Source organism: Grampus griseus, assembly GCF_964374135.1.
Source record: "Grampus griseus genome assembly, chromosome: 9".
NCBI lineage: Eukaryota > Metazoa > Chordata > Mammalia > Artiodactyla > Delphinidae > Grampus > Grampus griseus.
Genome location: NC_139003.1, coordinates 23,319,408 through 23,346,367, shown reverse-complemented (window position 1 = coordinate 23,346,367; position 26,960 = coordinate 23,319,408). Strand labels below are relative to the sequence as shown.

General features: G+C 41.8%; 2 protein-coding genes across 3 annotated transcripts in view; one reads left to right on the top strand and one right to left on the bottom strand.

Annotated features, from left to right (window-relative positions):
- Positions 1 to 18,956, top strand: part of CALU (calumenin) — a 28,337-nt gene extending 9,381 nt beyond the window's left edge. Inside the window, exons 2-7 of one of the 2 annotated variants that reach the window (XM_082661810.1) lie at positions 33 to 264; positions 5,101 to 5,294; positions 8,957 to 9,123; positions 9,784 to 9,844; positions 14,701 to 14,900; positions 16,572 to 18,956. In XM_082661810.1, coding sequence (XP_082517936.1) covers positions 44 to 264; positions 5,101 to 5,294; positions 8,957 to 9,123; positions 9,784 to 9,844; positions 14,701 to 14,900; positions 16,572 to 16,676 — 948 coding nt within the window. In that variant the 5' untranslated portion in view covers positions 33 to 43 and the 3' untranslated portion in view covers positions 16,677 to 18,956. Of the gene's footprint in view, positions 1 to 32; positions 265 to 4,833; positions 5,028 to 5,100; positions 5,295 to 8,956; positions 9,124 to 9,783; positions 9,845 to 14,700; positions 14,901 to 16,571 lie in introns of both variants that reach the window. The other variant, XM_082661809.1, reaches the window with a different exon arrangement.
- Positions 18,957 to 20,600: 1,644 nt separating this feature from the next.
- On the bottom strand, positions 20,601 to 23,669 carry OPN1SW (opsin 1, short wave sensitive; the record flags this gene model as incomplete). Its single annotated transcript, XM_082661468.1, is given in 6 exon segments — positions 20,601 to 20,753; positions 21,746 to 21,985; positions 22,396 to 22,446; positions 22,448 to 22,550; positions 22,858 to 23,026; positions 23,327 to 23,669. Coding segments are annotated over 6 exon segments (1,059 nt in total).
- Positions 23,670 to 26,960: the final 3,291 nt, after the last annotated feature.

Genomic DNA, 26,960 nt, shown 5'->3' with positions numbered 1-26,960 from the left:
CCTGAATGAACTACCTTTCTTTTTTCTTTAAGATCTGATTATCATGGACCTGCGACAGTTTCTTACATGCCTGTCCCTGTGCACAGCCTTTGCCTTGAGCAAGCCCACGGAAAAGAAGGACCGTGTACACCATGAGCCTCAGCTCAGTGACAAAGTTCACAATGATGCTCAGAGTTTTGATTATGACCATGATGCCTTCTTGGGTGCTGAAGAAGCAAAAACCTTTGATCAGCTGACACCAGAAGAGAGCAAGGAAAGACTTGGGTAAGGTGCCAGCTCTCAGGGAGCTAGTTAGAATAATGACATTTCTTTATAAATCAACTCATTCTTTTTTTCTCTTTTGGCTCAGTCACTCAGTAAAGCTGTATTGAACTACATCTTCTGAAAACTAACCACAGAATTGCTACCACTAAAATTTAATTAAGCGCTTTCCTGCATTTCTCCATTGAATAATAGTTTTTACCTCGTTCTACAAAGCAAAGTCATTTATGCATAAAATTGCCAAATACTATAGGACTCAGCTTAAACTGCATCATCTTGACCCCAAAGGAACATTACATGGGGGTTTTCTCAAACCTGTTGCTTTTAATTTTTAAAAACTATCTGTGACCTATTTATTACTGACCATGCCAAGTCTTTGAGTGGATAATAAACTGCAAATTAGACTCCTGGACTGACTAATTTCTGTAGAGTTTATGGTTTCCAAGGATGTCCTTCACCCTCTTTGGTTTCATTGTCAGATATTTGCTTAATCAAAAACAAAACCAAACCAACCTTGCCTTTTTTTTTTTTTAATGTGGACCATTTTTAAAACCTTTATTGAATTTGTTAAAATAGTGCTTCTGGTTTATGTTTTGGTATTTTGGCCGTGAGGCACATGGGATCTTAGCTCCCTGACCAGGGATCGAACCCGCACCCCCTGCATTGGAAGGCAATGTCTTAACCACTGGACCGCCAGGGAAGTCCCTCAACCTTGCCTTTTAGAAGGTTGTAATAAGCAGTGGTCTTAATGTCAGAGTATGTGTTGCTATTTCAGTAACAGCTGGGCCATAGTCAGGTTCTGTGGCTCTCTCAGCAGGCATCTTTTTATTTAAAGAGTTGATTTGGTAGAATTCCAGTTGATTATTTCTGAGGATCTGAGAATGTCTTTTTTGGCTCTTTCAAAGCCTTGCTTTTTAAGGAAATGCAGGTTAATTCAGTGAACATTTTCTCCTCAATGAAAGGCTACCATTGGTGTAACTTTCTGAACTATATTCAAGAGATTTGTCTGAAAAGTTATACCACATAGGAATTTCCAAAAATATTTTGCCCATGGATAGTGCTGTGATTAGAAGACGTTATAGGATTTGCTTTGGGTGGTACTTCAAAATAATTATTCTTTCAACGGGTTTTCTGCTAACTGAAGGATATAATATTTTATTCTTAAACACTCACAGAAACAATAAAAAGATTTTGCTGTGTAGAATGAGAAACTCCTAAAACATTTGAAAGTAGATAGAGAAAACAGAAATTTATCAAAGAGTTAGTCTTCTGTTAGGTTGTTTTTCTAACTTTGAGGGACCATGCTCACTTTTAATTTTAATCTTATAACTGTGCTAACATTCCAGGCTGAAAATAGGGATGCATGAGGGCGTTCTCAGTCTTCGTGTCTTGCATAACGTGCATGTCCAGCCTACATTTTGGTCTGCACATATCTCTGTGCAGAATTACTGTTAAATAATGAAGGGCCCTTAGGTTTGGTGTTCTGGCTCTGTGTAGGTACTGGAATAGCTCTGCTAACAGTCTTCAGTAGAGAGAAAATGTTTCTTTTCGTCATCAGTAAATATCAAAAGTTCAACACATGAGCGACTCCATATTTGATTAGAATAAGATGGTTAAAATCATGTTTTTCATGGAATGTATGAATGAACCAAGTACTATTTTCTTCTCCCAAAATGGAGATAATGGCAAATATTTCCAGTTTATAAGGTGATGTACTGTTGCAAGCAAGAATTCCAGGTGAACTTTTTTTTTTCTTTTAACTTACTGTGGCATTTCTAAACATTATTTGGTACGTGACTGTACATCAGAGGTTGGGAACAACAGAGTCCCCCTTTTCCATCTATCTAGGAGGCCAGTAACTATTAGGAGATAAGATCATTGTCTATACCTCTAGTTGCAAAAATTCACTACTATTTTTAAATCCTTAGTTATAATACCTAAAAGACTTCAGGAAGCACTTAAAAACAATTTTAATATCCAGTTTTTAGTTCCTTTTTCTTACGAAGAATGTTGACAAATAGAAGATTTTTTCTTGTGTATGTATTCTCAACCCCACCCCCAAGAAGTCTAAATATACTTAATTTTCATTTATGTGTCCTTCAAATGATTATTTATTTTGAGGTGGTGGTCCTCAATAAAGTTTTCACCCGTGATATATTTGCTGTAGAAATGAACTAGAGCAGTTCATCATCCTTTCTTGGGTCACAGGCCCAGTCCCTTTGGCAGTCTAGTGAAAGCTAAGGGCAAGCGCCTACATATGAATATATATAAAATTTTGCTGAAAATTTCTGGAATGTTGTGAACCCTCCTGGAGCCCATTTATTGACGCAGGTTCTTAAAAAGTCAAAGGATTTGTTTGATGCCTTTTGAAATGTAGAGGCATATGTTACCTCTTAGACATAATATAAGATCCACTAGGTACATTGTGTCTGTCGTGGAGTGAGTGCTTATTTAGTGGCATCATGGATCTGTAGGGTTCTCCAGTATCATAGAAATATAACACCATTAGCTTCATAAATCTACACAGGCTTTCAAAGATCCGAGTTTAGAGCTTCATGCCTAAAATAGGACATGCCCACTTCCAATGTACTTTCACAACTGCCTGCAGGCTGGATAGCTAGCAAGATAGGGATGGCTTTTTTATTTTTAAATGGTTTTGTGGTTATTTTTGTTGTTGTTTTTAAAATATGTTACAGACCATATGTGGCCCACAAAGTGAAAATTTCTCCTTATCTGTCCTTTTTCAGAAAAAGTTTGCTAACCTCTGAATTAAACCATTTGGGATATTTCTGTTGGGATGAATAGAATGGCATTTAGCCAACTTCATTAGGAAAAGCCCATCTTAAACAGTCAGATGCCTTTTTTATCTGAGTGTTCCTTCTCTTTAGGCTGTTTATAATAGTTTAAAATTTTCTTTCGGGAATAAGTACCTTTCCCTTTTTTTCTTAATGGTACAGTGGCAATCTTGGTAGCCAATACCTTACGGACACAAACTGGATCCCAGTATAGATAATGCAGAAGTTTGGGGGCGCTTAAAACTTAACTTATTAATATTGTTAAGATTCTACAGGTTCAAGTTGCAAAAAATTTTTGTCCCGTGTCCATGTAGATATAGGAGGATATTTGAGGTGACTTCTTACTGCTTTACCTTTTAACATTTTAGAGCAAAAGCTGTAAGATTCTCTGAAGGAAAATGCTTGTTAATTACAAGATTTAAGTAATAGACAATCATGGCTAACAGCATGTCAATATCAAGATGAATTTGTGTTGCTTGTATTCTGTGATTCTAATCACTTTCCAGTGTTGTATTCATGAGATGAATACAAACTGGGGAAAAACATTATTTGCTACCAAACGACAGTCTTTTTCAGTCCTACAAGTAACAGAGCATAGGAGTATGCCAAGATATCAATTCCATTAGAAGTTGTTGGGGTTTTTTGTTTGTTTTGTTTTTTTGGCCACACTGTGCGGCATGCCGGATCTTAGTTCCCCACCAGGGATCGAACCTGTGCCCACTGCAGTGGAAGCACGGTGTCTTAACCACTGGACTGCCAGGGAAGTCCCCCATTGGAAGTTTTGATTTAAAGTTCTTGTGACTTTACATAGGCTGTCTTAGCTTCTATAAGTAAGTGACTGCATCTTTAAACAGAAGTTTTCATATCATGCACATATTTTGAAATCCTTAAATAAATCATTTAAAAAATGTCTGTCATTAACATAACAGATCTAGAAGAAAGAAACTCATGGAGGGCAAAGTATATTGATTCTTTAGCTTTGTAGTTTTGCTTTATCATCTGCACCCTAACCCTCTCAGCTTATTAACATTCTCATAATCAGGGATATACATTCTTACCACATTACTTCTTCAGAGCTCTCTGGTTTTGTGGTTATGTGTAAAAATCCAGTTCAAAATAGTGTATAATAAACTGCTAGCCATTTTTAAAAATAAGCATGCTTCTGTCTCTGTGTACCTGTTTTGGGGTTTTAAAAAAAGTAATCTTGACTTTAGGTATAAGTGATCCTGGAACTATATTTAATATCTTTGTATTTTTAACAGAAGTGTTTTGTTTTTTTTTTTTTTTTTTTGAAAACACAGCTGAATTTTTTTAAAGTCTGGTTTAAATTTTTGAATTTTTAGAAAACCAAGTCAGTGGTTGTGATCGTTTACCCAGAAATTGAGATTCTCGTAAAAGCAATAAAGAAAAATACAAAGATTTGCGTGTTGTTTGATGCTAAGAGTGGAGAACCCAGATAGGAATGGATATTCATTCACTCCTGAATTCTGACCATCGGCTGAAACCTACCTCTAAAGGGATAGTCCGGATTCACTTTTGGATCCAAGTACACCAGCCATGGACTGTGCTTGCCTTGTCTGGATGGCTCATTTCAGACCAGCAACGGGCACTTAAGAGAAAAATTTTCAATGGCCTGTCTGGCAGTTTTGTTTTGGAAACAATTTTTATTTCCATGCTTTAGCTCTGGGCAACACCTGTGCCCACAGCACACACCTGGCTAAGTCCAGAGCCTAGTGTCCTTTTAACCTCTTGCTGGATTTCTCTGCATTTTCTACAGAAAGATTGTAAGTAAAATAGATGGCGACAAGGACGGGTTTGTCACTGTGGATGAGCTCAAAGACTGGATTAAATTTGCACAAAAGCGCTGGATTTACGAGGATGTAGAGCGACAGTGGAAGGGGCATGACCTCAATGAGGACGGCCTCGTTTCCTGGGAAGAGTATAAAAATGCCACCTACGGCTACGTTTTAGGTAGGTCCCTACTATCTGGGGGAAAAAGCTTTGTGGAGCCGGCACTTTGAAACGTAACTGTTTTGTCTTGTAGAGTGATTGTAGATAAAATAGACGCGGATAAAGATGGGTTTGTGACGGAGGGGGAGCTGAAATCCTGGATTAAGCACGCCCAGAAGAAATACATATATGACAATGTTGAAAACCAATGGCAGGAGTTTGATTTGAATCAAGACGGCTTAATCTCCTGGGATGAGTACAGAAACGTGACTTATGGCACTTACCTGGGTAAGGGGCAAGATGTCAGCCTGGCAGAGACCATGGTCTTGAGTCAAAGAAACAAATGGGTCACACAGTGAAGGAAAGGAAGAAATTATGCGTTTCTGAGATAGTTTGATGCTGAGCTAATTCTCCTTCCCTTTATTAATTTTGAAGTTGTATATTGTGTATTTTTTTAAATTTGTTTTATTTTGGTTTTCTAAGGTCTGACATCTTTTAACATTGTTAGCATTTCAGATATATTTCCCCATTTTTTCTTGCTGTCATCCCGCAGAGAGACCATTTTTGTAGTAGATCTTGTTTAAAAGGCTGCATTGTTCCAACAATGCAAAGCAAGAGGCTTTGAGATGTCTCAAAGCCTGACATGGTCACATTAAAGTGTTGGACCTGAAATTCAAACCAAATTAGATTTCTTTGTAACTGGTGAGAATAGAAGGAAAATTACTGTTTTTCCTTAATAAAATAAAGATCAAATATAATAGCTTTCCGTGATGAAATTTAACTATTTCAGTGTGTCTGCTTACTGAAGTTTAGAAATGAATTATTTCCCATTTGTTTTCTCTGGCACATGAGTTTATCAGCCTGCTTTGCAAATGCTTCAAGGCAAATAAATGTGACTTTGATTGCTTTCTGTTGATTTGGTAGCTTGTATGCTTGGGCCACCTGTTAGTCATTTTCTTTTACTTATTATACTTGCCTGCTGTTGAATGCTAGGTGGCGATCTTACTGAGTTGATGACTTAGGGTGTTTTTGTTAGTGAGATTCCTCTATTGCACATGGTTACAGTTTGAGGCAAGAATGTATAAATGTTACTTCTTGCATCTTTATTCTGGAAATTAAGTAAATTTCTGGGTTAAAGCAGGCATTCTCCATCACCAACTAACAAGCAGTGAGTGTATGATGGTCTGTTTCCCCCCCGCTGGATAACCAGCTGTCCGTGTTAATTACAGGACTGCATGCGTTTCTGTTGAACAGATTTTTATTTCTGTATCAGGCTTGTTCTCATTCCTAAGACTAGAGTGGCAGTCTCTCTCTACGCTTGACACTTACCCAAGAACCAAACATAAGAACCAAACATATCCTTCACCCAATTAAAAACACGTGTATTAAAAAGTCAGTGCAGATAGAGAGGCATGCATGCTTCTTGCTCTCTGACTGAGACCCAACACCCTCTGATTTATTTGGAATTAATTATAAATGTAAAGCAGTGGGCAGGCTATTGGTGATCTCAATAGAATGGTGTGTTAATAATCTCAGCTCAGACCTAGTCACTCACTTGCTGTCCAGAATGAATCTTAAACTCTTTGTATGATTATGTGTTGAGAGCTTTGTTGCCTCACAGGGCAAATGATTCAATGTAGTGGGTATTTCTACTGACTGAGACTGCATAAGCTGAAGCTCTGGCTGGAGAAACAATGTCTTTATAAGGCATCTTTCCCTGGAGGCCTGTGGCTGGACAGTACTCGGGGTAATGAGGTGCCTTACAAAAGTGCTGAGGAGTTTTTGTGAAAGCGTGTTCTTGGTTCAGCTGAGTTCGGGTATAAATCACTTTAGCTTTTAGTCTGCTTTCCACAAAAGGAGCATTAACCCTGTCTCTGCCACAAGTAAAATGTGAGATACTACGATCCACCCTGCCTCCACCAGAACTAGACCAAGAGCCTACCCAGGCCAGATAGCCCAGTAAACTGGTGCTTAAGACAGACAATGGCACTCTGAGCAGTGATGATAGGCACGTGAGTTTAGTCATTAAAAATAAAGTTTAAAAAAATAAAAATAAAGTTTTAAAGCTTCCTTTTTCATCCTTATATATGTGCATGTTATCGGGCTACTTGATTCCAGTCACCATGGTTTAACTAAGGAGAGAAGGGCTCTTAGCTAAGAATCTACTCTTAATATATAAGTTGTCTTCTGTTATCTTTCTTATTTCTGTTACATAGTTTGTACTGAAGCTTTATTTGTTTAGAAGAAATGACTTAGTAGGAATTAGAATTCCTTAAATTCTTTGTCTCTAACCTGTTACGGCTTTGAGTATACACGTATACGGTCCACAAAGCCTCATGATTCAGTCAACTATCTGACTAAATTTTGACACTCAACAAAGAATGAAGCTTCAAGTTGCTCATCTCTCAAAATAGAGCAGTAGTTTATTGTTGTTGTTTTTAACTGTGCTTAAAGTATGGAAAGATTGAACTACAGTATCGAAAGTCAGCAGTGTAATGTTATTAAGGGACCCTGTGGGTCATTTTTATAAAACTAGTGCTGTATCTTTTTTAAAATTTGACCAATATGTTGTAGGAACAATCATTTCTTACCTTTAATATGGTGTCTTTTCCTTTCAAAATATCTTCACATGTTACCTTATTAGGTCCATACAGCAACTCAGATTGAAAAGGGTTTTTTTTCCTTTTCTGCCATTAACTCCACATTTTTTCAACTTAAAGAAACAAAATTTCATTTTTCTAGATTCTTACGGAGAGACTAACTACTGCTTGTGCAGTTCAACATCCTAACAGATGGATAAATCCAAATTTAATTTGGTTGTAATTTAATATTTATCTTTTGTAACAGCTTTATTGAAGTATAACTGACATACGATACACTGCACGTATTTAAAATGCACAATTGATGAGTTTTGACAGATGTATGTATCGGTGAGCTCATCACTGCAATCGAAGTAAATGAACATTTCCATCACCCCAAACAGTTTCCTTGTGTCCCTTTATAATCCTCAAGGCAACCACTGATCTGTTTTCTGTAACTCGAATTTATTTGCATTTTCTAGAATTTTACAAAAATTGGGGAGGAGGGGTAGTGAACAGTATTTGTATCTCATGGTATATTTCTGAGGTGGCTTAAGAAACTAAAGTGTGACCATTCAAAGTGGTGTTGTTCTGGTACTTGAATCCAGATGGCCTATAATGGGATAGAAGGCCTTTGATGTCTGGCTTCTTTTGGTGGGGGGCAGGGGGGTGCTGCATTGTGCGGCTTGTGGGATTTTAGTTCTGCTGACCAGGGACTGAACCCAGGCCCCCGGCAGTGAGAGCTCAGAGTCCTAACCTCTGGACTGCCGGGGAATTCCTGGTATCTGGCTTTTTAATGAGACCCTAATGTTTAATCGACATAGCAGTGGCTAACATTCATTAAAAGCCAACTCTGTGCCAGGCACTGTTCTAGCACTTAACTTCTATTTATTTGCTTAGTTAGCCTCATAACAATCCTATGAGGCCAGCACTGTTATTATCTCCATTTTACAGATGAGTAAATTGAAGTACAGTTAAGTTACTTGCCCAAGGTCACATGGCTAAGAAGTGGTAGAGTTAGGATTCAAACTCAGTATGACTTTAGAACCACCGCTGCCCCTTGGATATATCTAGAAAACTCAAGCTCTGTGGTTGCCCCAAGAGCAGTGACAGTGAAGCATTACATAACGGATTACACAGTCCAGGAGCCAGGGTTCCATGTTGAATGGCAAGCATTTGCATTCAACTCAGACCTGATTTTGAGGTCTTTGATTACCAAAACTGAATGTCTTTATACTGCTGCAATTTTACCTGAGTAATCAAGAATTAATTCTTCAGTGCTTGGTTTATCTTTCTTGGAAATTGATTCCCCATACATTTTCATGTTTTCTGGAAGTCTTTTAAGATTTGACCTAAATTTTTCTTTTCTAGATGATCCAGACCCTGATGATGGATTTAACTATAAACAGATGATGGTTAGAGATGAGCGGAGGTTTAAAATGGCAGACAAGGATGGAGACCTCATTGCCACAAAGGAGGAATTCACAGCTTTCCTGCACCCTGAGGAGTATGACTACATGAAGGATATAGTAGTACAGGTGGGTGGGGTGAGAGCAAGGATTCTCAATGGAAACTTTCTCTTTTTGTTGCTTACACTTTCCTCTTTAGCCTTTCCTCTGTATTTAGAAGAATGACTTGCTATACAAGTGCTGGCCAGATTGAGTCCAAGCTCTGTCACTCTGTTTTTCTGTGATCTCGATGGTGCTTTAAGCTTTCTGTTTAGTATGACAATACGTACCATCAGATTGTGTATTTTGCGATTCATTGGTGGCTTTGTACTGTAAGCATGAGGGGAAATCCTATTTTTTAAACTATCAGGCACTGAGTAATGACAGTGATACTAAAGAATTTTCACAGAAGACAGTTACTGATAAAACATAGACTATAGCTGTAGATGTACTCACTGGTCACATCTCCTGTTAGAGTTAAGCATGACTAGGGCTACCAGATCATCATGGGCTTGATGGGGTAGTTCACTATTAAGTGTTCCTTCAAGAAGACTTAGTTATTTTAAGCTGAAGCATAAAAAATTGATAATATTTTACCATTCTTTCAGCTAGAAAAACCACAATTTCCTATGGATTAACCATACCCACACACATCTACATAAACGTGTGTGTGTGTGTTTTAATGAATGACAAATAATTGCCTAAACTAACTCATCCAGATACTAAGTCTAATTACTCTCTTCTGTTTAGGAAACAATGGAAGATATAGATAAGAATGCTGATGGTTTCATTGATCTGGAGGAGTATATTGGTAAGTCTGTTTCTAGTGTTTTTCTTAGAAGAAGCTGAGAAGCTTTGGAAGATATGTTCACCAACAGAAACAATTTACCCCATGGGTCAACTCTCAGCACATCGTTAAGTCAGACCGGTGTGAGGAATAGGGGGTCATGATAAAGTGTCTGTAGCAGCACTGGCAAATCAGAATGTAAATGTGAGCCACATATATAATTTTAACTTTTCTAATAGCCACATCAAAAACAATAAAAGGAAACAGATGAAATTTATTTCAATAGTGTATTTTATTTAGCCTAAGATTCCAAAATACTATAATTTCAACATTTTATCAATATAACTCATTGAGGGTTTTTTTTCTACAAATCTTCAAAAGTTTATTTTACACTAAAGCACATTTCAGTTTGGACCAGTCACATTTCAAGTCCTCAGTAGCCCCATGTGGCCAGTGGCTACTGTAGTGGACAGCACTGAAATAGTACATCCCAGATGCCCTGTGGAATTGACAGTAAGGAGTTGCAGGGAGCCTAGACTGGCATTAGGAAACAGAAATAGGACAAAAGAGACAGTTGGATGACTAAGAGCTGTTGATTCCTCTTAGTCTTTCCTTTTCGCTGTATTCTATTCATGTTTTCTGTCTAGATTCTCTAATTTGTTTCCTTTCGTCTTTTTTTTAAAAATCACTCCTTTCTGCCATTTTTCCTTTTAGTTGTCTGGTTTTGTTTTCTTTTCTTTTCCTTTTTCTTTCTTTTTTTTTTTTTTTTTTTTTTTTTTTACTTTTTTGACCACACCTCGGCTTGTGGGATCTTAGTTCCCTGACCAAGGATCGAACCCTTGCTCTCAGCAATGAAAGCTCGGAGTCCTAACCACTGGCCTGCCAGGGAATTCCCAGTTGTCTGTTTATTTTAGATGCTACTATACCTTCAAATTGTCTGATTATTTTAGATGCTATACCTTTCTCTCAAGTAAAGCTTTTTTGGCCATGCCGTGCAGCATGTGGGATCTTAGTTCTCCAACCAGGGATCGAACCCGTGCCCCCTGCAGTGGAAGTGCAGAGTCTTAACCATTGGACTGCCAGGGAAGTCCCTAAAGCTGTTTTTATTATCCTCAAAATAATTTCAAGATTTTCCCATTGCTTTAAAAAAAGGAGCTGCCTCTTAACAAGTAGTTGAGCAAATTGTTACACAATTAGTGTGATGGAAATTAGCATAAGTAAAGGAGAAGAGATGGAAGATACTACAGATGTCTTTGTTACAAATGTTATTCCATTTTAAAAGATATTAGATAATTTTATATTTCCAATTATTATTTTTACTCATAGTAACTTAATTCTAGTGCACCACTGGTTTTGTGTTTCATAAGACAATTTGTTTTTAGGCTTCTGATCTTTACCTGGAATGTTTATTTTAAGTGTGAAAGGGAGACTTAAGCCCTTACCTCTATCCCTGTATGTCACTTCAGTCCATTGAACAAGTCACTCCTTTACTCAAATTTTGTCTAATTATACCTGCTATTTATTTTCTAGAGTTATTCCAGTTGAATTACTCCTTGAATACTCTTTTCTTCTAAGACTCCATGATGTACTTTGAGAGGGGTAGGCAGTGGGAAGATGGAATTTTTTTCCAAAATGATTTTTTTAGTGGAGTTCATCAGCACAGTGGAAATAAATGCCTGGGTGCATTTACTGAGCCCATTTCAAAGTCGACTGTTTCTTTTTTTTAATATTTTATCTTTTAATTCTTGGTTTTTGCCATTTTATCACCATTGCTAAAACGGAGGAACTCATTTTGAACCTCTTGAGAGGAATTAAGTTTTATAACAGTTAAGTACCATCATTTACCAAGCACTGGGGCCAAATAAAGAGATACTTCTATCTCCCTCCCATCGTATAGATCAATTGTTTCTTGAAACTACTGAAACTATCAACTGTGTGTGTATGACTTTGTTTTGCAAATCATCAACTAATGCAAACGCTTTTACATCTTGGGTGCCGGGCTTTGTAAAGCTAAAAAGTCTCCCAAACAGTATCTTCCAGTTTCTAGGGGTATGCTAGTTTCTGCCCTGTTGAGAGGAAAGATCAAAAAGAAACAAAGGGTCTTTGCCTCTTACATTTAGCATTAATAAGTCCCCAGAGTTATACTGTTGAGCCATTTAAATTTATTACACAGCATTGCAAGCATACACAAAATTAAATAGAATAGTATAATGAATCCCCTGTACTTACGCCCAGTCACAGCAGCCATCAACCCATGGCCAATCCTTTTAAATCCATATCCACGTCTTACCTCCTTTATTATTTTGAAGTAAATCCTAATCAGCATCTCATTTCATCTGTAAACATTTGGTTATATCTCTCTTAAGATACATATGTATCTCTAAAAATTTTTAAATAAAAGCTCAAAAAATTAGTAATTCCTTAATATCATTATATAGGTTGAATTTTTTTTAATTGTATTTGTTTGTTTGTTTGTTTGTTTATGGCCATGTTGGGTCTTCGTTTCTGTGTGAGGACTTTCTCTAGTTGCAGCGAGCGGGGGCCACTCTTCATCACCGTGCGCGGACCTCTTGCTCTCACAACCTCTCTTGTTGCGGAGCACAAGCTTCAGACGCACAGGCTCAGTAGTTGTGGCTCATGGGCCTAGTTGCTCCGCGGCATGTGGGATCTTCCCAGACCAGGGCTTGAACCCATGTCCCCTGCATTGGCAGGCAGATTCTCAACAGCTGTGCCACCAGGGAAGCCCAGGTTGAATTTTTTAATAGAAAATTAAATAGTATTAATTCTTATCCTTACTTTTCTAGCTTTAAGATGCACTTACATTATGTTGTATATTCTAGCTTCTATTAAAAGCATGTCTTTCAGGAAATTCCCTGGTGGTCCAGTGGTTAGGACTTGGCACTTTCACTGCAGGGACCGGGTTTGACCCCTGGTTGGGGAACTAAGATCCCGAATGCCGTGTGGTGTGGCCAAATTAAAAAAAAAGAAAGAAAGAAAAATACGTCTTTTAAACGCACGTTTTCCTAACGTGCGTTTCCTAATACACATGTATTCCCTATTTCAGAATTTCCCAATCTGTATACAGTGAAAGGTCTCCCTGACCCTCAGGACAGCTAGGGCAAGGTGCTGGCCAGTGGATCGTACAAATACTGTGTTTTCTGAATGTGCTGTAACATGAAAAAAGAATTGGCAAGACCTGCTCTGAGACTCCCAATTTGTTTTTAAGACAGAAAGGAGTAGTTCTACTCTTAACCCTCAAGTTCAGGAAAATGACAGTGCCAACTGCAAAATGCTGGAAATAGTAGAATTTAGTAACAAGTTTGATGTCCTTTATTCAAGGGAAAACAATCCATGGATCGGGGGAGTAAAGTACCTCACAAGCAGTGGAGCATTCTTCCTAGGGGGTTTTGGGCAAGAGCAGGCTTTATAAAACATTAGAGGGGCAACTCAGATGCAGGACATGATTGGCTAGGAGGTCAGGGATTTCCTTATTAAGATAACAGGTCATCTTTTCTAAGGGTAAGGTAAGTTGACTGAAGCTGAGCTGGAGGGTTCTGATTGATATATGTTAGGTTTTCTTAGCAGTGTGGGCTGACTTAGGTTTAGATTTGTGGCATGGGCCGGGCCACTGGGGCAGCCTCCATTTTATGGGTCCCAACATACAGATTACTTTTATCACAGGTAAATAACTGTTTAGAAGTTACTTAGACTTATATTAGGTGTGTTCCCATACCTTACATGAAATGCATGTACACTTACTTTGATATAGTGTAATTTAGGAGTCTTCAGACTTTCACTCATGTAATTCCTAAAAGAATTTTGACAGTAGCTAAGCCTGTGTGCCACAACTACTGAGCCTGCACTCTAGAGCCCGGGAGCCACAACTACTAAGCCTGTTTGCTGCAGCTACTGAAGCCCGTGCGCCTAGAGCCTGTGCTTTGCATCAAGAGAAGCCACTGCAATGAGAAGCCCGTGCACCACAACAAAGAGTGGCCCCCGCTCGCCGCATCTAGAGAAACCCCACGCGCAGCAACAAAGACCCAACGCGGCCAAAAAAAAAAAAAATTTTTTTTAAATACTTAAAAAAAAAAGTATACTCTGTAATTGGTTGGTGGACAGTTTGACTTATAGACCTCTCAAGTTTTCTTTAGGATTTAAAACCACATCTTTCTAAAACTAGTGGTCAGGTTAATTAGTAGTGAAATGGAATGTAGGGAACAACTATCTTATGAAAGTTGGTCTTTACCTTTCTTTTTATTTATTTTTTTAAAAAGAAATTTATTTATTTATTTATTCTTGGCTGTGTTGGGTCTTCATTGCTGCGCCGGCTTTCTCTGGTTGCAACGAGCAGGGGCTACTCTTTGTTGTGGTGCACAGACTTCTCCTTGTGGTGGCTTCTCTCACTGCGGAGCACAGGCTCTAGGCACGTGGGCTTCAGTAGTTGTGGCACGCGGGCTCAGTAGTTGTGGCACACATGGGCTTAGTTGCTCCACAGCATGTGGGATCTTCCTGGACCAGGGATTGAACCCATGTCCCCTGCGTTGGCAGGCGGATTCTTAACTACTGCTCCACCGGGGAAGTCCTGGTCTTCACCTTTCTTGACGCTAGTCATCTCCCTTTGTTTCTGCATTTTTTTTAAAGGATTCTCTTTGCTCTCATATCATTCAAGACCAACAGCTGGAAATATTCTTGTTGCAAGATCAATAATCACACATCAGGAAAACTCCTTGCTTCTTAAGGTCTCTCTGACCTAAAATACCCTTATAACTGCTATTAGGTTCCAAACTGATGAATGAGGAAAAAGGGTCAGGTCAGATTTGCATGGGGCAGTCTTTGAGAAAAGACAAACTCATCTTCTGTATGGATGTGTATTCACACAGGTGACATGTACAGCCATGATGGAAATGCTGATGAGCCAGAATGGGTAAAGACTGAGAGAGAACAATTTGTTGAGTTTCGAGATAAGAACCGAGATGGGAAGATGGATAAGGAAGAGACCAAAGACTGGATCCTTCCCTCAGACTATGATCATGCAGAGGCAGAAGCCAGGCACCTAGTCTACGAATCCGACCAAAACAAGGTAAGTCTGTCCAGGCCCAAATAATCTATCAGTGATGAATTCTGTTTCTAGGGGATTGCCTAAAAAATTCCTGTTAAGGTACATAGAGCATTTAAGGTCTTAATTAGTTTGAGTCTGCTATGGATCTAAAGTTGGCGATTGAAAACTTACAGGGCAGCGCTAGCTCTCTGATCTCATTTTAGAAATCCCTTTGCCCAATGTTCCCAGCATTGGAGAAATTTAGGCCTCAGAAAGAGCCTCTGGATATAGCCTGTGCCCAGCATGCATCATCTGCTATCTTTGGAACCCCAGGAAATCTTCTTTGCTTTTTTGTTGTTATTTCCTTTGTTCTTTTATCTTTTACAGGCTCATTTTGCCTACTCAAAGCTGGTTGTTTCCTTCTTAAATCAAGTATGCTTTTTAAAATTAAATCATTTGTAGGAGCTTATAAATCAGCTTTTCTCTGAAACCTGTTAAAATTACCCTTGATCAATTATCTGAGAAGGCATTCAGTTCATTAAAAGAGTCGTGTTACTACTGAGCCCTGTCACCTTTTTCAGAGATTTGAGTGCTCTCCTTAGAGCAAACTGAAAATCAGTCTAAAGTTGGGGAATTCTAGAATTCTAAATGTTCTTTTATTTAGACTGATCTTCGGTTTTAATGTAGTTTCTTTTTTCTTTTTTTAAATTATTTTATTTATTTTTGGCTGCGTTGAGTCTTTGTTGCTGCGCGCGGGCTTTCTCTAGTTGTGGTGAGCGGGGGCTACTCTTCGTTGTCGTGCGCAGGCTTCTCATTTGGGTGGCTTCTCTCGTTGCGGAGCACAGGCTGTAGGCACAGGCTTCAGTAGTTGTGGCTCGCGCAGGCTCTAGAGTAAAGGCTCAGTAGTTGTGGCGCATGGGCTTAGTTGCTCCACGGCATGTGGGATCTTCCCGGACCAGGGCTCAAACCCGTGTCCCCTGCATTGGCAGGCGGATTCTTAACCACTGCGCCACCAGGGAGGCTCCTAATGCAGTTTCTTATTGAGCCTTTTTGAGGGTCAGTCTGTTTTGAGTTCTTGCTCAGTCACTTCAGTAGCCAGGTGCTGTGTCCTGAGACATGTGAGAAAAGGAAACTGATGTAGTCATCCCTTGGGAATCTAGCCTAGATAATTCTTGAGATGAGTATCTGAGCCTTCATTTGGGGTTCTGTCTGGAATATGATTGGTGACTAGGTCATTTTGGAGTTGAAGACCGTGCTTGATATTAGCATATTTCATTGTTCCTGTTAGACAAAGACTTGATTCACTTTGAAGTATTTTTCCTGCTATTCTTGACTATCTCTTACCCATATCTAGGAGATGTCCCACATTTTGCTCGAAAGGGAGCGTTTTCTTCTCAAAAAACAAACCCATATCCCTAGCATTGAGCTATTGAGCTATATTATTTCCATCCTTCCACTTAACTTCCTTGATAAGAAAAATGTATCAACTGCTGTTTACTCCCTCTTTGCGTGTGTGCGTGTGTGCGTGTGTGTGTGTGTGTGTGTGTGTGTGTGTGTGTGTGTTGGGGGTGGGCAGTGAGGATTGAGTTCACATTTAATTTAGTGGGAATTAGAATCGTAAATCTTGACTAACCCCTGTTGTATGTTAACAGTGTTCTAAATTTGAAATAAGAAATATATTTTGCATCAATTCACTGTTCTCTCTACTTTCAGGATGGCAAACTTACCAAGGAGGAGATTGTTGACAAGTATGATTTATTTGTGGGCAGCCAGGCCACAGATTTTGGTGAGGCCTTAGTACGACATGACGAGTTCTGAGCTGCAGACAGAGGAACCTACATTTCTTCAAAAGTAATTTATTTTTACAGCTTCTGGTTTCACATGAAATTGTTTGCGCTACTGAGACTGTTATTACAAACTTTTTAAGACATGAAAAGCTGTCTTAAAAATCCCGTCCCCATTCCTCCTCCTCTCTGAGGGACTGGAGGGAAACTGTGCTTCTGAGGAAAAACTCTAATTAGTACACTTGTGTTTGTAGATTTACACTTTGTATTATGTATAACATGTGTGTTTATTTTTGTATTTGTTCTCTGGTTGGGAGTATGATATGAAGGATCAAGATCCTCAGCTCACACTTTGTAGGCAAACGTTAGCCCTTCACTCTGTCTCAACCCTTATCATATAATTTTTATAATTCTGAGTTAATTAATTTTAAGCCTGAGATCAATAAGAAATGTTCAAGAGAGAGAAGAGGGAAGAAATAGTCCCCACAATTCATATTTAGAGAGATAACACTTAAACTTGCCTATTGAAAAGTATCCTGCATAAGTTGGAGGGGCCGAATATTTCATTCAGCTGCTCCAGGTCCAGGTCCTGGCATTGTCTGGGCAAGGACCGATCCCTGTGCTGTAAGAAAGCTTGGCTCAACTTGATTTCATTCATTCTTTTTTTTTCCTTCCCTGTAAGACTAGCTGTTTGCTAATTTTGTCAAGCACAGCTGTGGTGGGAAGAGTTGGGGCCACTGTCTTGAAAATCAGTCAAGTACTGAGTGTGATCTCTTTACAGAGCTATACATAGAAACAGCTGGAAAACTAAAGGAAAAATACAAGTGTTTTTAGGGCACATGCTTTTTTCTGGGTATGCATCTATTGAAGTGCTCAAGACTGTCTTGCCTATTGAATCACTGTAAGTGCCCCTATTCAGCTCCTATTTCCCCAGGTGTTCCAAGGAATTAATCTGCACTGCAGTTAAAATGTACTCCTTTCCAATCATGTCATTGAAAGTGCCTTTAATGAGAGAAATGATCACTGAATGAGGATTCTCTTAAGAAACTCGAAGATAAAGAGAAGATTATTTGGACCACCTTAAATGAAAGCTTAGAACCTCCTAGTGTGGTGGGATTTTTTTCTTTCCTTTCTCCTTTGGACGGTGGTTAAATAGCAGTATTAGTTAGGGGCTTGGTTGCAGTGTTCTTATCTTGTGGGCTGGTTTCCAAAAACCACATGCTGCTGAATTTACCAGGGATCCTCGTACCTCAGAATGCTAACCACTTACTACCAGGCCTGTTTCTGTGTCAGCTGGAGAGCTTGAGCTAAGACTCAAAGATGAGAGGGCTCTTTGGTTTGAGGACCATCGCTCACCCTTCCTGCCTTCGACCCATCACTCCCTACGTTCCCATCTCCCCACTGCCAAAAAAAAGTTTATCATGAATCAACATGGCCAACCCTGATCAAAGAGAGGGACATTGTAGAAGGAGCTGAAGAAACCACCTCTGTTCCCAACTCACTTTACCTATATTTTACATAACAGGAAACTGTCCTTTTTGGTCCCTTTCATACAGATGGACCTCTTTTGAGAAGAATTATTATATTCCAAGTTTTTAGCCCTCAGGTTACTAAGACAAATATATATATATATATCCGTTATTATTTCATATATCTTTCTGGATAATACATTCAGGTGGTGCTGGGTGATTATTATAATCTGAACCTAGGTGTATCCTTTGGTCTTCCACAATCACGTTGAGGTGGGCTACTTGGCCTGGTAAAAAGCCGGATATCGTGTAACTCCACCCCAGCCTTTGCATTGAGCTCTTGAGAGTGGATACATTCTTTTAACCCCAGTATAAGGGAGTGGAAATTCTCTGCCTTCCAGATTCCCCATTTTTCTTGTTAAGAAGATCAGGGATAATTAATAATGCCCACCAACCCTGGCTTGGAGAGGGCACGTCATGAATTGTGTGGCAGGAGATCCTCATAGGTCACTAGGTACAGAGAACCCAGGCCTTATGTTAAAGTCACGCACCTAGAAAGCAAACCTCCATCTGCTAAGACAGCAACTTCTGGATGCTGGGTGCTCATCAGTAAGCATTGTACTCTAATCTCTAATCATCCCCCTGGATTTTTTTTTTTTTTTCTTTTGGTTTAAATCAAGCCTGAGGCTGGTGAACAGTAGCTGCACACCCACATAGTGTGTTCTGTGAATGCTAGCTCTCTTGAATTTGGATATTGGTTATTTTTTATAGAGTGTAAACCCAGTTTTATATTCTATAATGCAAACAGGTACCTATCTGTTTCTAAATAAAACTGTTTACGTTCACTGTGGGTTATGAATGTCCTTTATTTTCTTAAGAAATGGAACTCTTGCTTAGAATTGTGAGTGTTATAAAATGGCACAGAAAAAGAGCTCTCCTGGAAGGTTTATCATACCCCCCACCCCAACCCAGAGAAGTTACTGCCTTCTCCCAAATTGGTTACTCTTTTCTTCCTATTCCTGAAATCTTCTAGCATCCTTCTACAGCTGTAACCCTTCTCTGCTTCCCTTAGGCCATATAACTGGAGAGGAGCCCAGCTGCTCATTACATAATTGCCTGATACCAAACACAAGCCATTTCTGAATGTACACACATTTATCTTGATTTTTATTTCAAAAAGTCTCTTCTTCAGGGGGTGGGGAGAGGGAGTATAAGGTAAAACAGTTTTTTGAACATTTTGTATAGTTTATAAATGGTATTAGATGTGCAAATTCATTTTGAGAACATGAAGGGAATTAAACTATTAACTTTAGTAAATACACAGCTTAAAACAGATATATAGGTTTAGCCAGATAGGAGGTGTGGGGGGAAAGGAAGCACCTGGAATATTCATGCTGGTACAGGGGTTTGTGGGCATGGCTGTCCCAGCCAAAGCGATAGCAATTACTGGCAGTGACAGCATAAGAAAGTTCTTTCAAACTCATTTGGGACCTACTAAAGGGTTTTTTTAAGGTTTTTGTTTTGTTTTATTTTATTTTATTTATTTATTTTTGGCTGCATTAGGTCTTCGTTGCTCTGCTTGGGCTTTCTCTAGTTGCGGTGAGCGGGGGCTACTCTTTGTTGTGGTGCGTGGGCTTCTCACTGCGGTGGCTTCTCTTGTGGAGCACGGGCTCTAGGCTCGCACGCTCAGTAGTTGTGGCTCGCAGGCTCTAGAGCTCAGGCTCAGTAGTTTTGGCGCACGAACTTAGTTGCTCTGCGGCATGTGGGATCTTCCCGGACCAGGACTCGAACCCGTGTCCCCTGCATTGGCAGGCGGATTCTTAAACCACTGCGCCACCAGGGAAACTCTAAAGGTTCTTTTTTTAATGTCTCTCCCATTTCTAAAGTGTTTCCGTAAGTTTGTTTTAATTCAAAATGTATCATCTTTGAACAGATCCCCAGTAGGGAAAAAATGTTACTAGAAAGGAAAATAATTGTTGTGTACACACTGAAAAATCATCAGCCAGACTGCTTTACAGTTGCCGTGTATGTAGAAATCTGTTCTCCAAGTGCTGTAAATTCTGCCACTTAAGAGTAGAAACTGGGCTTCCCTGGTGGCGCAGTGGTTAGGAGTCTGCCTGCCAATGCAGGGGACATGGGTTCGTGCCCCGGTCCGGGAAGATCCCACATGCCGCGGAGCGGCTGGGCCCGTGAGCCATGGCCGCTGAGCCTGCACGTCCAGAGCCTGTGCTCCGCAACGGGAGAGGCCACAACAGTGAGAGGCCCGTGTACCACAAAAAATAAAAAAAAATTAAAAAAAGAGTAGAAACTGATGATTGTTGAAATGGCCTTTGGGGTGGTCTGAAGTAGACCCAGCTGGAACAGTAGCTTTGTGTAGGTAGGAAGGAAATAGGAGGAAAATGGAAAATTGACCTCAAATTGCTATCACTCCCCTTCCCGTTTTCTGTGTTGTAGTAGTTTGGTTTTTGACAGGCAAGGTAGAAATTTCCTTAAATGTAAAATCCTTGTTGCTGCAAACAGGCCAGTATGGGGCCAACTTGGCTAGAAGAGACGGTAGAAACTTCCATTTTCTGGGAGCTAGACATGTCAGACTCATCTGTCATGGGCCTTCCACACACCATCTCCATGATGCAAGCTTGGAACTGGAGGAAAGAGCAGAATTGGAGATAGTCCCCTTGGTAGAGCGGTACAGAGGAGATAACATCAGGAAGCATAGGGGAAAAAAGATCTCATTCTTTGTATCCTCAAAGCCTTGCACAATGCCTTATACACAGGATCTCCTCAGGTGGTTTTGATTATATCTTCCCAATACTGAGAGCTAGCTATATTCCAGGCTAAGACTACGCACTACTCCTGGGTCTACAGTGATGATCCCTACACATTCTGGCTAACTCTGAGAATGTGTAGAATTTCACTGTTGGGAGACCTCACAAACCACCCTGCCCCATAAGAGCACTGTCAAAAGTGACCCCAGAATAGCCCCGCCCACCCACCCCACCATTACTTGAAAGCGCTCCCAACTGGGGAAGGACTGCCAATTCTGTTTCTGTCCAGGAGGTTTCGCATTCGTTTTGAATCCATCTCTGGAAGTGAGGAAACAGAATAACAATTCTCAAAGCAGAGTGTTAGCTCTACACGGCAGGAACCCTCCTTGATTTGTCTGAGTTTGGGTTATTAGCTTAGATTCAGGATTTGGGATAGGAAGCCACCTGGTACCTTCAGATGATAAGCTGTTTTAGAAACGTACGCATGTGTTGTGATCTCTGTGTTTCACATAAATGGTCGTGCAGACCAGAAGTTGGAAAGGATTAAGAACTCGTGAAATGGAAATTTAGGGGCACTGCTGATCTATCAGTTTTTCAGTGAAACGGAAAGGCTTTTCACTTCTCATCCTGCCCTTTGGAGCAACTCGAATTTTATGGCTCAAGTTGTCTTCCCTGAGTTCTGTGATCTTGTCTGGATGACCACGCCTTCATCCCTGGGCTTACTTACCAAGTGCTTTCTAGCCTGCTAAGGGTTTCCATGCCTTCCCTGTTGACCCCTAGAAACCCTTTGAGTGGAGTCCCAGGTGCTTGGAGTTAAAAGTCATTGTTGAGAAGAACCAGGTCTTAGGAATATAAATAGAGAGCTTTACCTGCTTATTCATGAAGCAGTAGATGATGGGATTGTAGACGCAAGCACTCTTGGGGAAGAAGGCAGGAATGGTGACAAACCGTAAGTCCACCCCGTGGTTATGGTTGTTGACTATATACATGGCCAGGGCAGCGTAGGGCGTGTAACAGAGACAGAAGGATCCCACCATCATCACCACCTTGTGGCTCACCTCCCGCCCAGCCTTCTGGGTTGTAGCTGCCTCCTGCTGCTGAGCTGCAACCTGGAAAGAGCACAGAAAACATCACACCCTCTTATCCCTGGCCCTGAACTCCTAGATCTCTGGACTCTTCAACTAGGGGGCCATCTACTCTAATTGTCTCTCTGCTGTCCCAGCTTTTGGCCTAGTCCCTCTGTTTCCCCCTCCTTGAGGAAGGCAAGATGGAGGCAGCTCTCTGGTCTGTGACGATGGAAAAGATCACATGCGTCTCTTGACATACCTGAGCAGGAATGACTCCGCCTTATTCTTCATTTCATCATCTCCCTGTCCCCACTTCCTTCACTGCTTTTTGATACCCCTCTACCTGACTGGACGTTTCTGAATGTTTTATGTTCTAGAGCACTTACCCGCTCTTCCCTCTCACCTAGAGCCTTGTGATCCCTTCCTCCCTGACCCTCACGAAAGGCACTCACAGCTCTGAAGACCCCCAGCAGCTGAGAGTAGGAGAAGCAGATGAGGGAGAGAGAGAGGCACAGTGTAGCAGAAAATGAAGAGAAACCAGGTATAGTACTCGCTGTAATATTTGGTGCCCACGGTGCAGGAACACTGAAGACCCTCGGGGACAAACCTGCAAGGGACCAAGCACTTACTCACTGTGAGGCTCAATTAGTAGAGAGGGAGATGAGATTCTTGGGTTGTGTTCTCCACTTAGAACCCAGAATGACTTCAGGCAGCGGGTATTTTCTGTCCTCACCAGCGAGCCTTTAGCAATTGCAACTGCAGGGTAAACTTTAGCACTTGTCTCCCACAGCCCTTTCCCTTATTTATTCCACCAGCTCTTTAAAAATTAGAGGTCAAAGACTATACCCAATTCCCTTCCCGCCCTCACAACCTGAGCTTCTAGCTACGTCAGCAAAGCGGCCCCGCACTCTCACCGGCTCCAGCCAAAGAAGGGTGGGATGGAGACACCAATACCAATGGTCCAGGTGGCCAGGACCACCATCAGTGCGTGCTTGGAGCTGAAGCGGAAGTTGCCAAAGGGCTTACAGATGATGATGTAGCGCTCAAAGACCAAGAAGGCCAGTGACCAGCCTGTCACCAGACCTGTGATGAAATGTGAGGGTAAGAGGGTAAACAGCCCCACTCATCCTGGCAGGCAGAGTGGAATACAGATGGGGTGGAGAACGCACAGGGAGGGAAGGTTGGAGTGGTTAGTGAAGTAGAGTTTGGGACTCGGTCAGACTTCTAGTCTGGGTGGCTTTATATCTCAGTAAGCAAAAGAGCACCAAACTTCTATCCCCCAGACTCCTCTTTGGGGCCCACTCTCACCCAACAGCCTGGCCCCTGGTTCCAATCATGGAGCGGTGTCCTTTGCCTCCCCCCAGCCCCCTTCTCCTGCAATACCTGCTGTACGGCCCAGGAAGGCCCCCAGAGCACAAACATGGCGGCCGAAGACAAAGTATCCATGACAGCTGGTGATGAAGACGACAAAGACAGAGAAGATGCAGTAGATGAAGCCCCCCAGGGATACATTGACCAGAATGTAGTTGAGTGGCTGCCGCAACTTTCTGTAGCGCAGTGTGGCCACCAGCACTGTGGCATCGAGTGGCGTCCCTACAACGAAGACAAAGCCCGTGAAGGCTGCCTGGAGGTGGAAGGCCCAGACAGGGGCGAGGCGGTACTGAGGCCCATCCCACGGCCCCACCAAGATGTTCTTGAACAGAAAAAACTCCTCCTCCTCCGACATCTTGCTCATGGGATGTCCACCACCCCCTCTGATTCCCCTTATAGATCATCCTCCCACCACCACTTCTCCCCGACCCTGCCAAAGAACCTCTCCTCCAAAGCCACTTTGGAGCTCCCTGAAAGATCAGTGCTGATCCTAAGCTTCCTAAGGACAAAGTTTGGGATTAAAGACCCTAAGCCCCCACCTAAACCTTTTGTGACCCCAAAGCCGATTGTATGTTCTTCAGAGGATAAGAGTGGGCTCAAAGGATCCGGACATGCAACGGTCAGGTGCTGTAATGAATAGGAGTGGGCTCATTAGGGCCTGGGAGACACTGACCCATGTTTAATGAAGACCCTCCATCACTTTTTCTTCCCTTTGAGTGGACCTATGGAAGGCACCCTTCTTCTTTGACTTCAGGCACTACTACATCCCTGTAGGTGTTTACACCCCATCTGCCCCTTTGTGGAAGGTGCCCCCTAAGTGTCCCTCTCCAGGGATCTTGGGCTCACAGCCAGCCTGGGAAGCAGCCTCAGGCTGCAGGAAGGGGCAGGGAATGGAGAGTTCCCTGGAGCACCTTAGTAACAGCCTTCATGGAACAGTTCAGGGGCAGCTCGACAATGCCTAGAGGTCTAAGGCACCCCAGGCTGCCAGCTTCTTCATGGTGAGTCTACCCAGAGAGGGAACCTTCCCTACTCAGACCTCCCCCAGCCAGGTCGAGGTTAGTTTGCTCACTGTCCCTCTCATGCCATGTTCACACCTGCCCCTGCCCTTAGCTCAGCAGTGCCCAAGCTGCCAGTCATCCTGTCTGCTCATCCAAGACCTGCCCAATGAATTACGTAATTCACTGTCCAGAAAGTCAACACAAACCAACTGTTCTTCAGATTATGACAGGCAAGAATGGGGTTTCACAAAGGAGACATCGGTGTGATATAATAATGTCCTCAACAGCATTCCTGAGTAGCACAGCAACCAGTTTCACAGGATCGGGTCTCCTGCTGACTATTACCCTCAATATGGGCTCCACACAAAGCACGATTCAGAACTGGACATAAACCAGAACCATTCGGCTGGGGGCCAAATACCAGCTCTGCCAGGCTACTCTAATCCAGAGGACATTTCAACTCTCTAGAGGCTTGAAAGGCATTATTCCCTAACCTCTCTAATCATTGCTTCTCCCTGCTTAGTTTTTTATCAAGTGGATTTCTGTTTCAAGTGGATTGTATATGCCTGGGGCTCAAAATTCAAAAAGTACAAAAGAATATACAGTGAAAAATACATCTCTTTCCCACCCAGGCTCCCAGTTCCCCTCTCCAGAAGCAACCAGTGTTCACTTTTTGCTGTGTTTTTGATGCGTAGGTTGAAATGATGTGTTGAGCTTGAAATGTGTTATGACAATGTTGTCTGTTAAATACTGACCAGTCAGACTCTCCAGGCAAGTGGTGAGATGAGAGAAAGTTCTACATGCTCTTGTGAAAATGAGGAATCGTCCAAGGATTTGCCTGAATGAAAGCCATCCTCACGCCTGGGAGGAAAGAGGAGAAACCACCCCCACCCACCCCGCCCCGAGGTAGAGCCATGACTCTTCCTAGAGAATTTCATCTGCTGGCTTTGAAATACAGAGACAAATGAACCACTGAGGGCCTAAACTCCTACAGCCTAGATCAAGGCCACAGTAATTTTAGCCTGGAAAACAATGCATGGTAGATGGCAATGGATTTCCACCAGGGCGGCACTCCTCTCCCCCACCCTGTTACCCTGGAGACATTTGGAGGTATGTGGGGTGGGAGGGGGGTGTTTTATGGCTGTTGGCAAAGAAGGGGATTACTGGTATTGAGTGGGCAGGACACTGCTCTGTACAGGCCACACTGAGAATGATCCTGCCTCAAATTCCAATAGTACCCCCAGAGAAAAGCACTGGCTGGGACCCAGTCCCGGTCTCAGCCCTGAAACATTCTCAGCAAAGTCCCCCTGGCGCCCTTGCCTGGAGACACCTCACTCCTTGGCACACCCAGCGAGAGAAACAATTAGGAAATGTGTACTGAGGTAATGGAATGACGCGTTGAGTGGCTTTTATTTATAAGCCAGTTTAAAGCTGGGGAACAGCTACCCAAAAAAGTCCCTTTGGTTTGAGAATAGATGAGCTGTTGCTTTTCTCTCTGGCCATGATTGGTTAGTGGAGCCAGTCGTCTGGTCCAGACACTCTGGATGGGGATAATAAAACTTCATCCCCTGGGTACAAAGGAATGTTAGCCAATATGTTCTCTAAAGCGAGGGCCATTCTTCCCCATATCCAACAGACGCGTTGGTTTATTAGGAAGCCTGCTTTTGCATGGATGGTGGGAGGGTTTCTTTAGGCTTATGGCTTTTACCTCGAGCCAAGTAATGAAGATCCCCCTGAATATCTGTTGCCCCTGGTGGTTTTTTGGTGCACACTCCTGGCTTGCTTTCTTTCCCTCATTCACGCATTCATTTATTCCACAGACATTTGCTAAGAGATGCCTACAACAGCAGTTGTGCTGTGAGGATGAAATGAGATTAATCTGGTAGAGTGCTTACCTAAGGCCAGGTACACAGAAATGCTTGGGAGTTGTTTGTTTCGTCAGCAGGATTGCCAAGTGCCAGACACGAGGCTGGATCCAAAGATCAATAAGACAGATCTCTGTCCCCCCAGAAGCTCCCAGCCTCCTAGAGGGAACCCCCCTCTAGGGGGTCAAACAAGGGTCCTGGAGGTGTGATGGATGTGGTACAGTGGCAGCACAAAAGAGAGAGCCAGACAGAGCCTACTGGGTCTCCTACAAGGCCCCAGTTTCTGATGTGTGACCTCTCCCCTCACTCTCATTTGGGGAATCCCAGCCTGAAGAACCCCACGCAGGCCACCCTTAGCCGATCGGCAGGCTCTTCCCTGAAGCTTTCCTGGGTGGGATGAACAAGGCAGGCTGGGGTGAGGAGGAAGTGTGGGTATTTACAGGATGTATTCCCATCTCTGGTTTTCTAGAAAGTCTGGATAGCAGTGTGTATCGCATTTAAAACACGCTTTGGATTCAGATAAATGTGCTTCATATAAGTCGAATTTGGGCACGTTTCTTTTTCTTACAGTGGGGTGACAGCTATCTCGCAAGGCTGTTATGAGGTTAAGTAAGATCTGTAAAGCACAGATCACACTGCTCAGCCCACGGTAAGCATTAAGTGGCAGCTTTCCGCTCATGTATTTTCTCCTTGCCCTCATGTTGCCATCATAATAACCCCTTTCCTTTGTACAGCACTTTACAGTTTGCAGAGTGCTTTCACATACGTTTTCTCACCTGATCC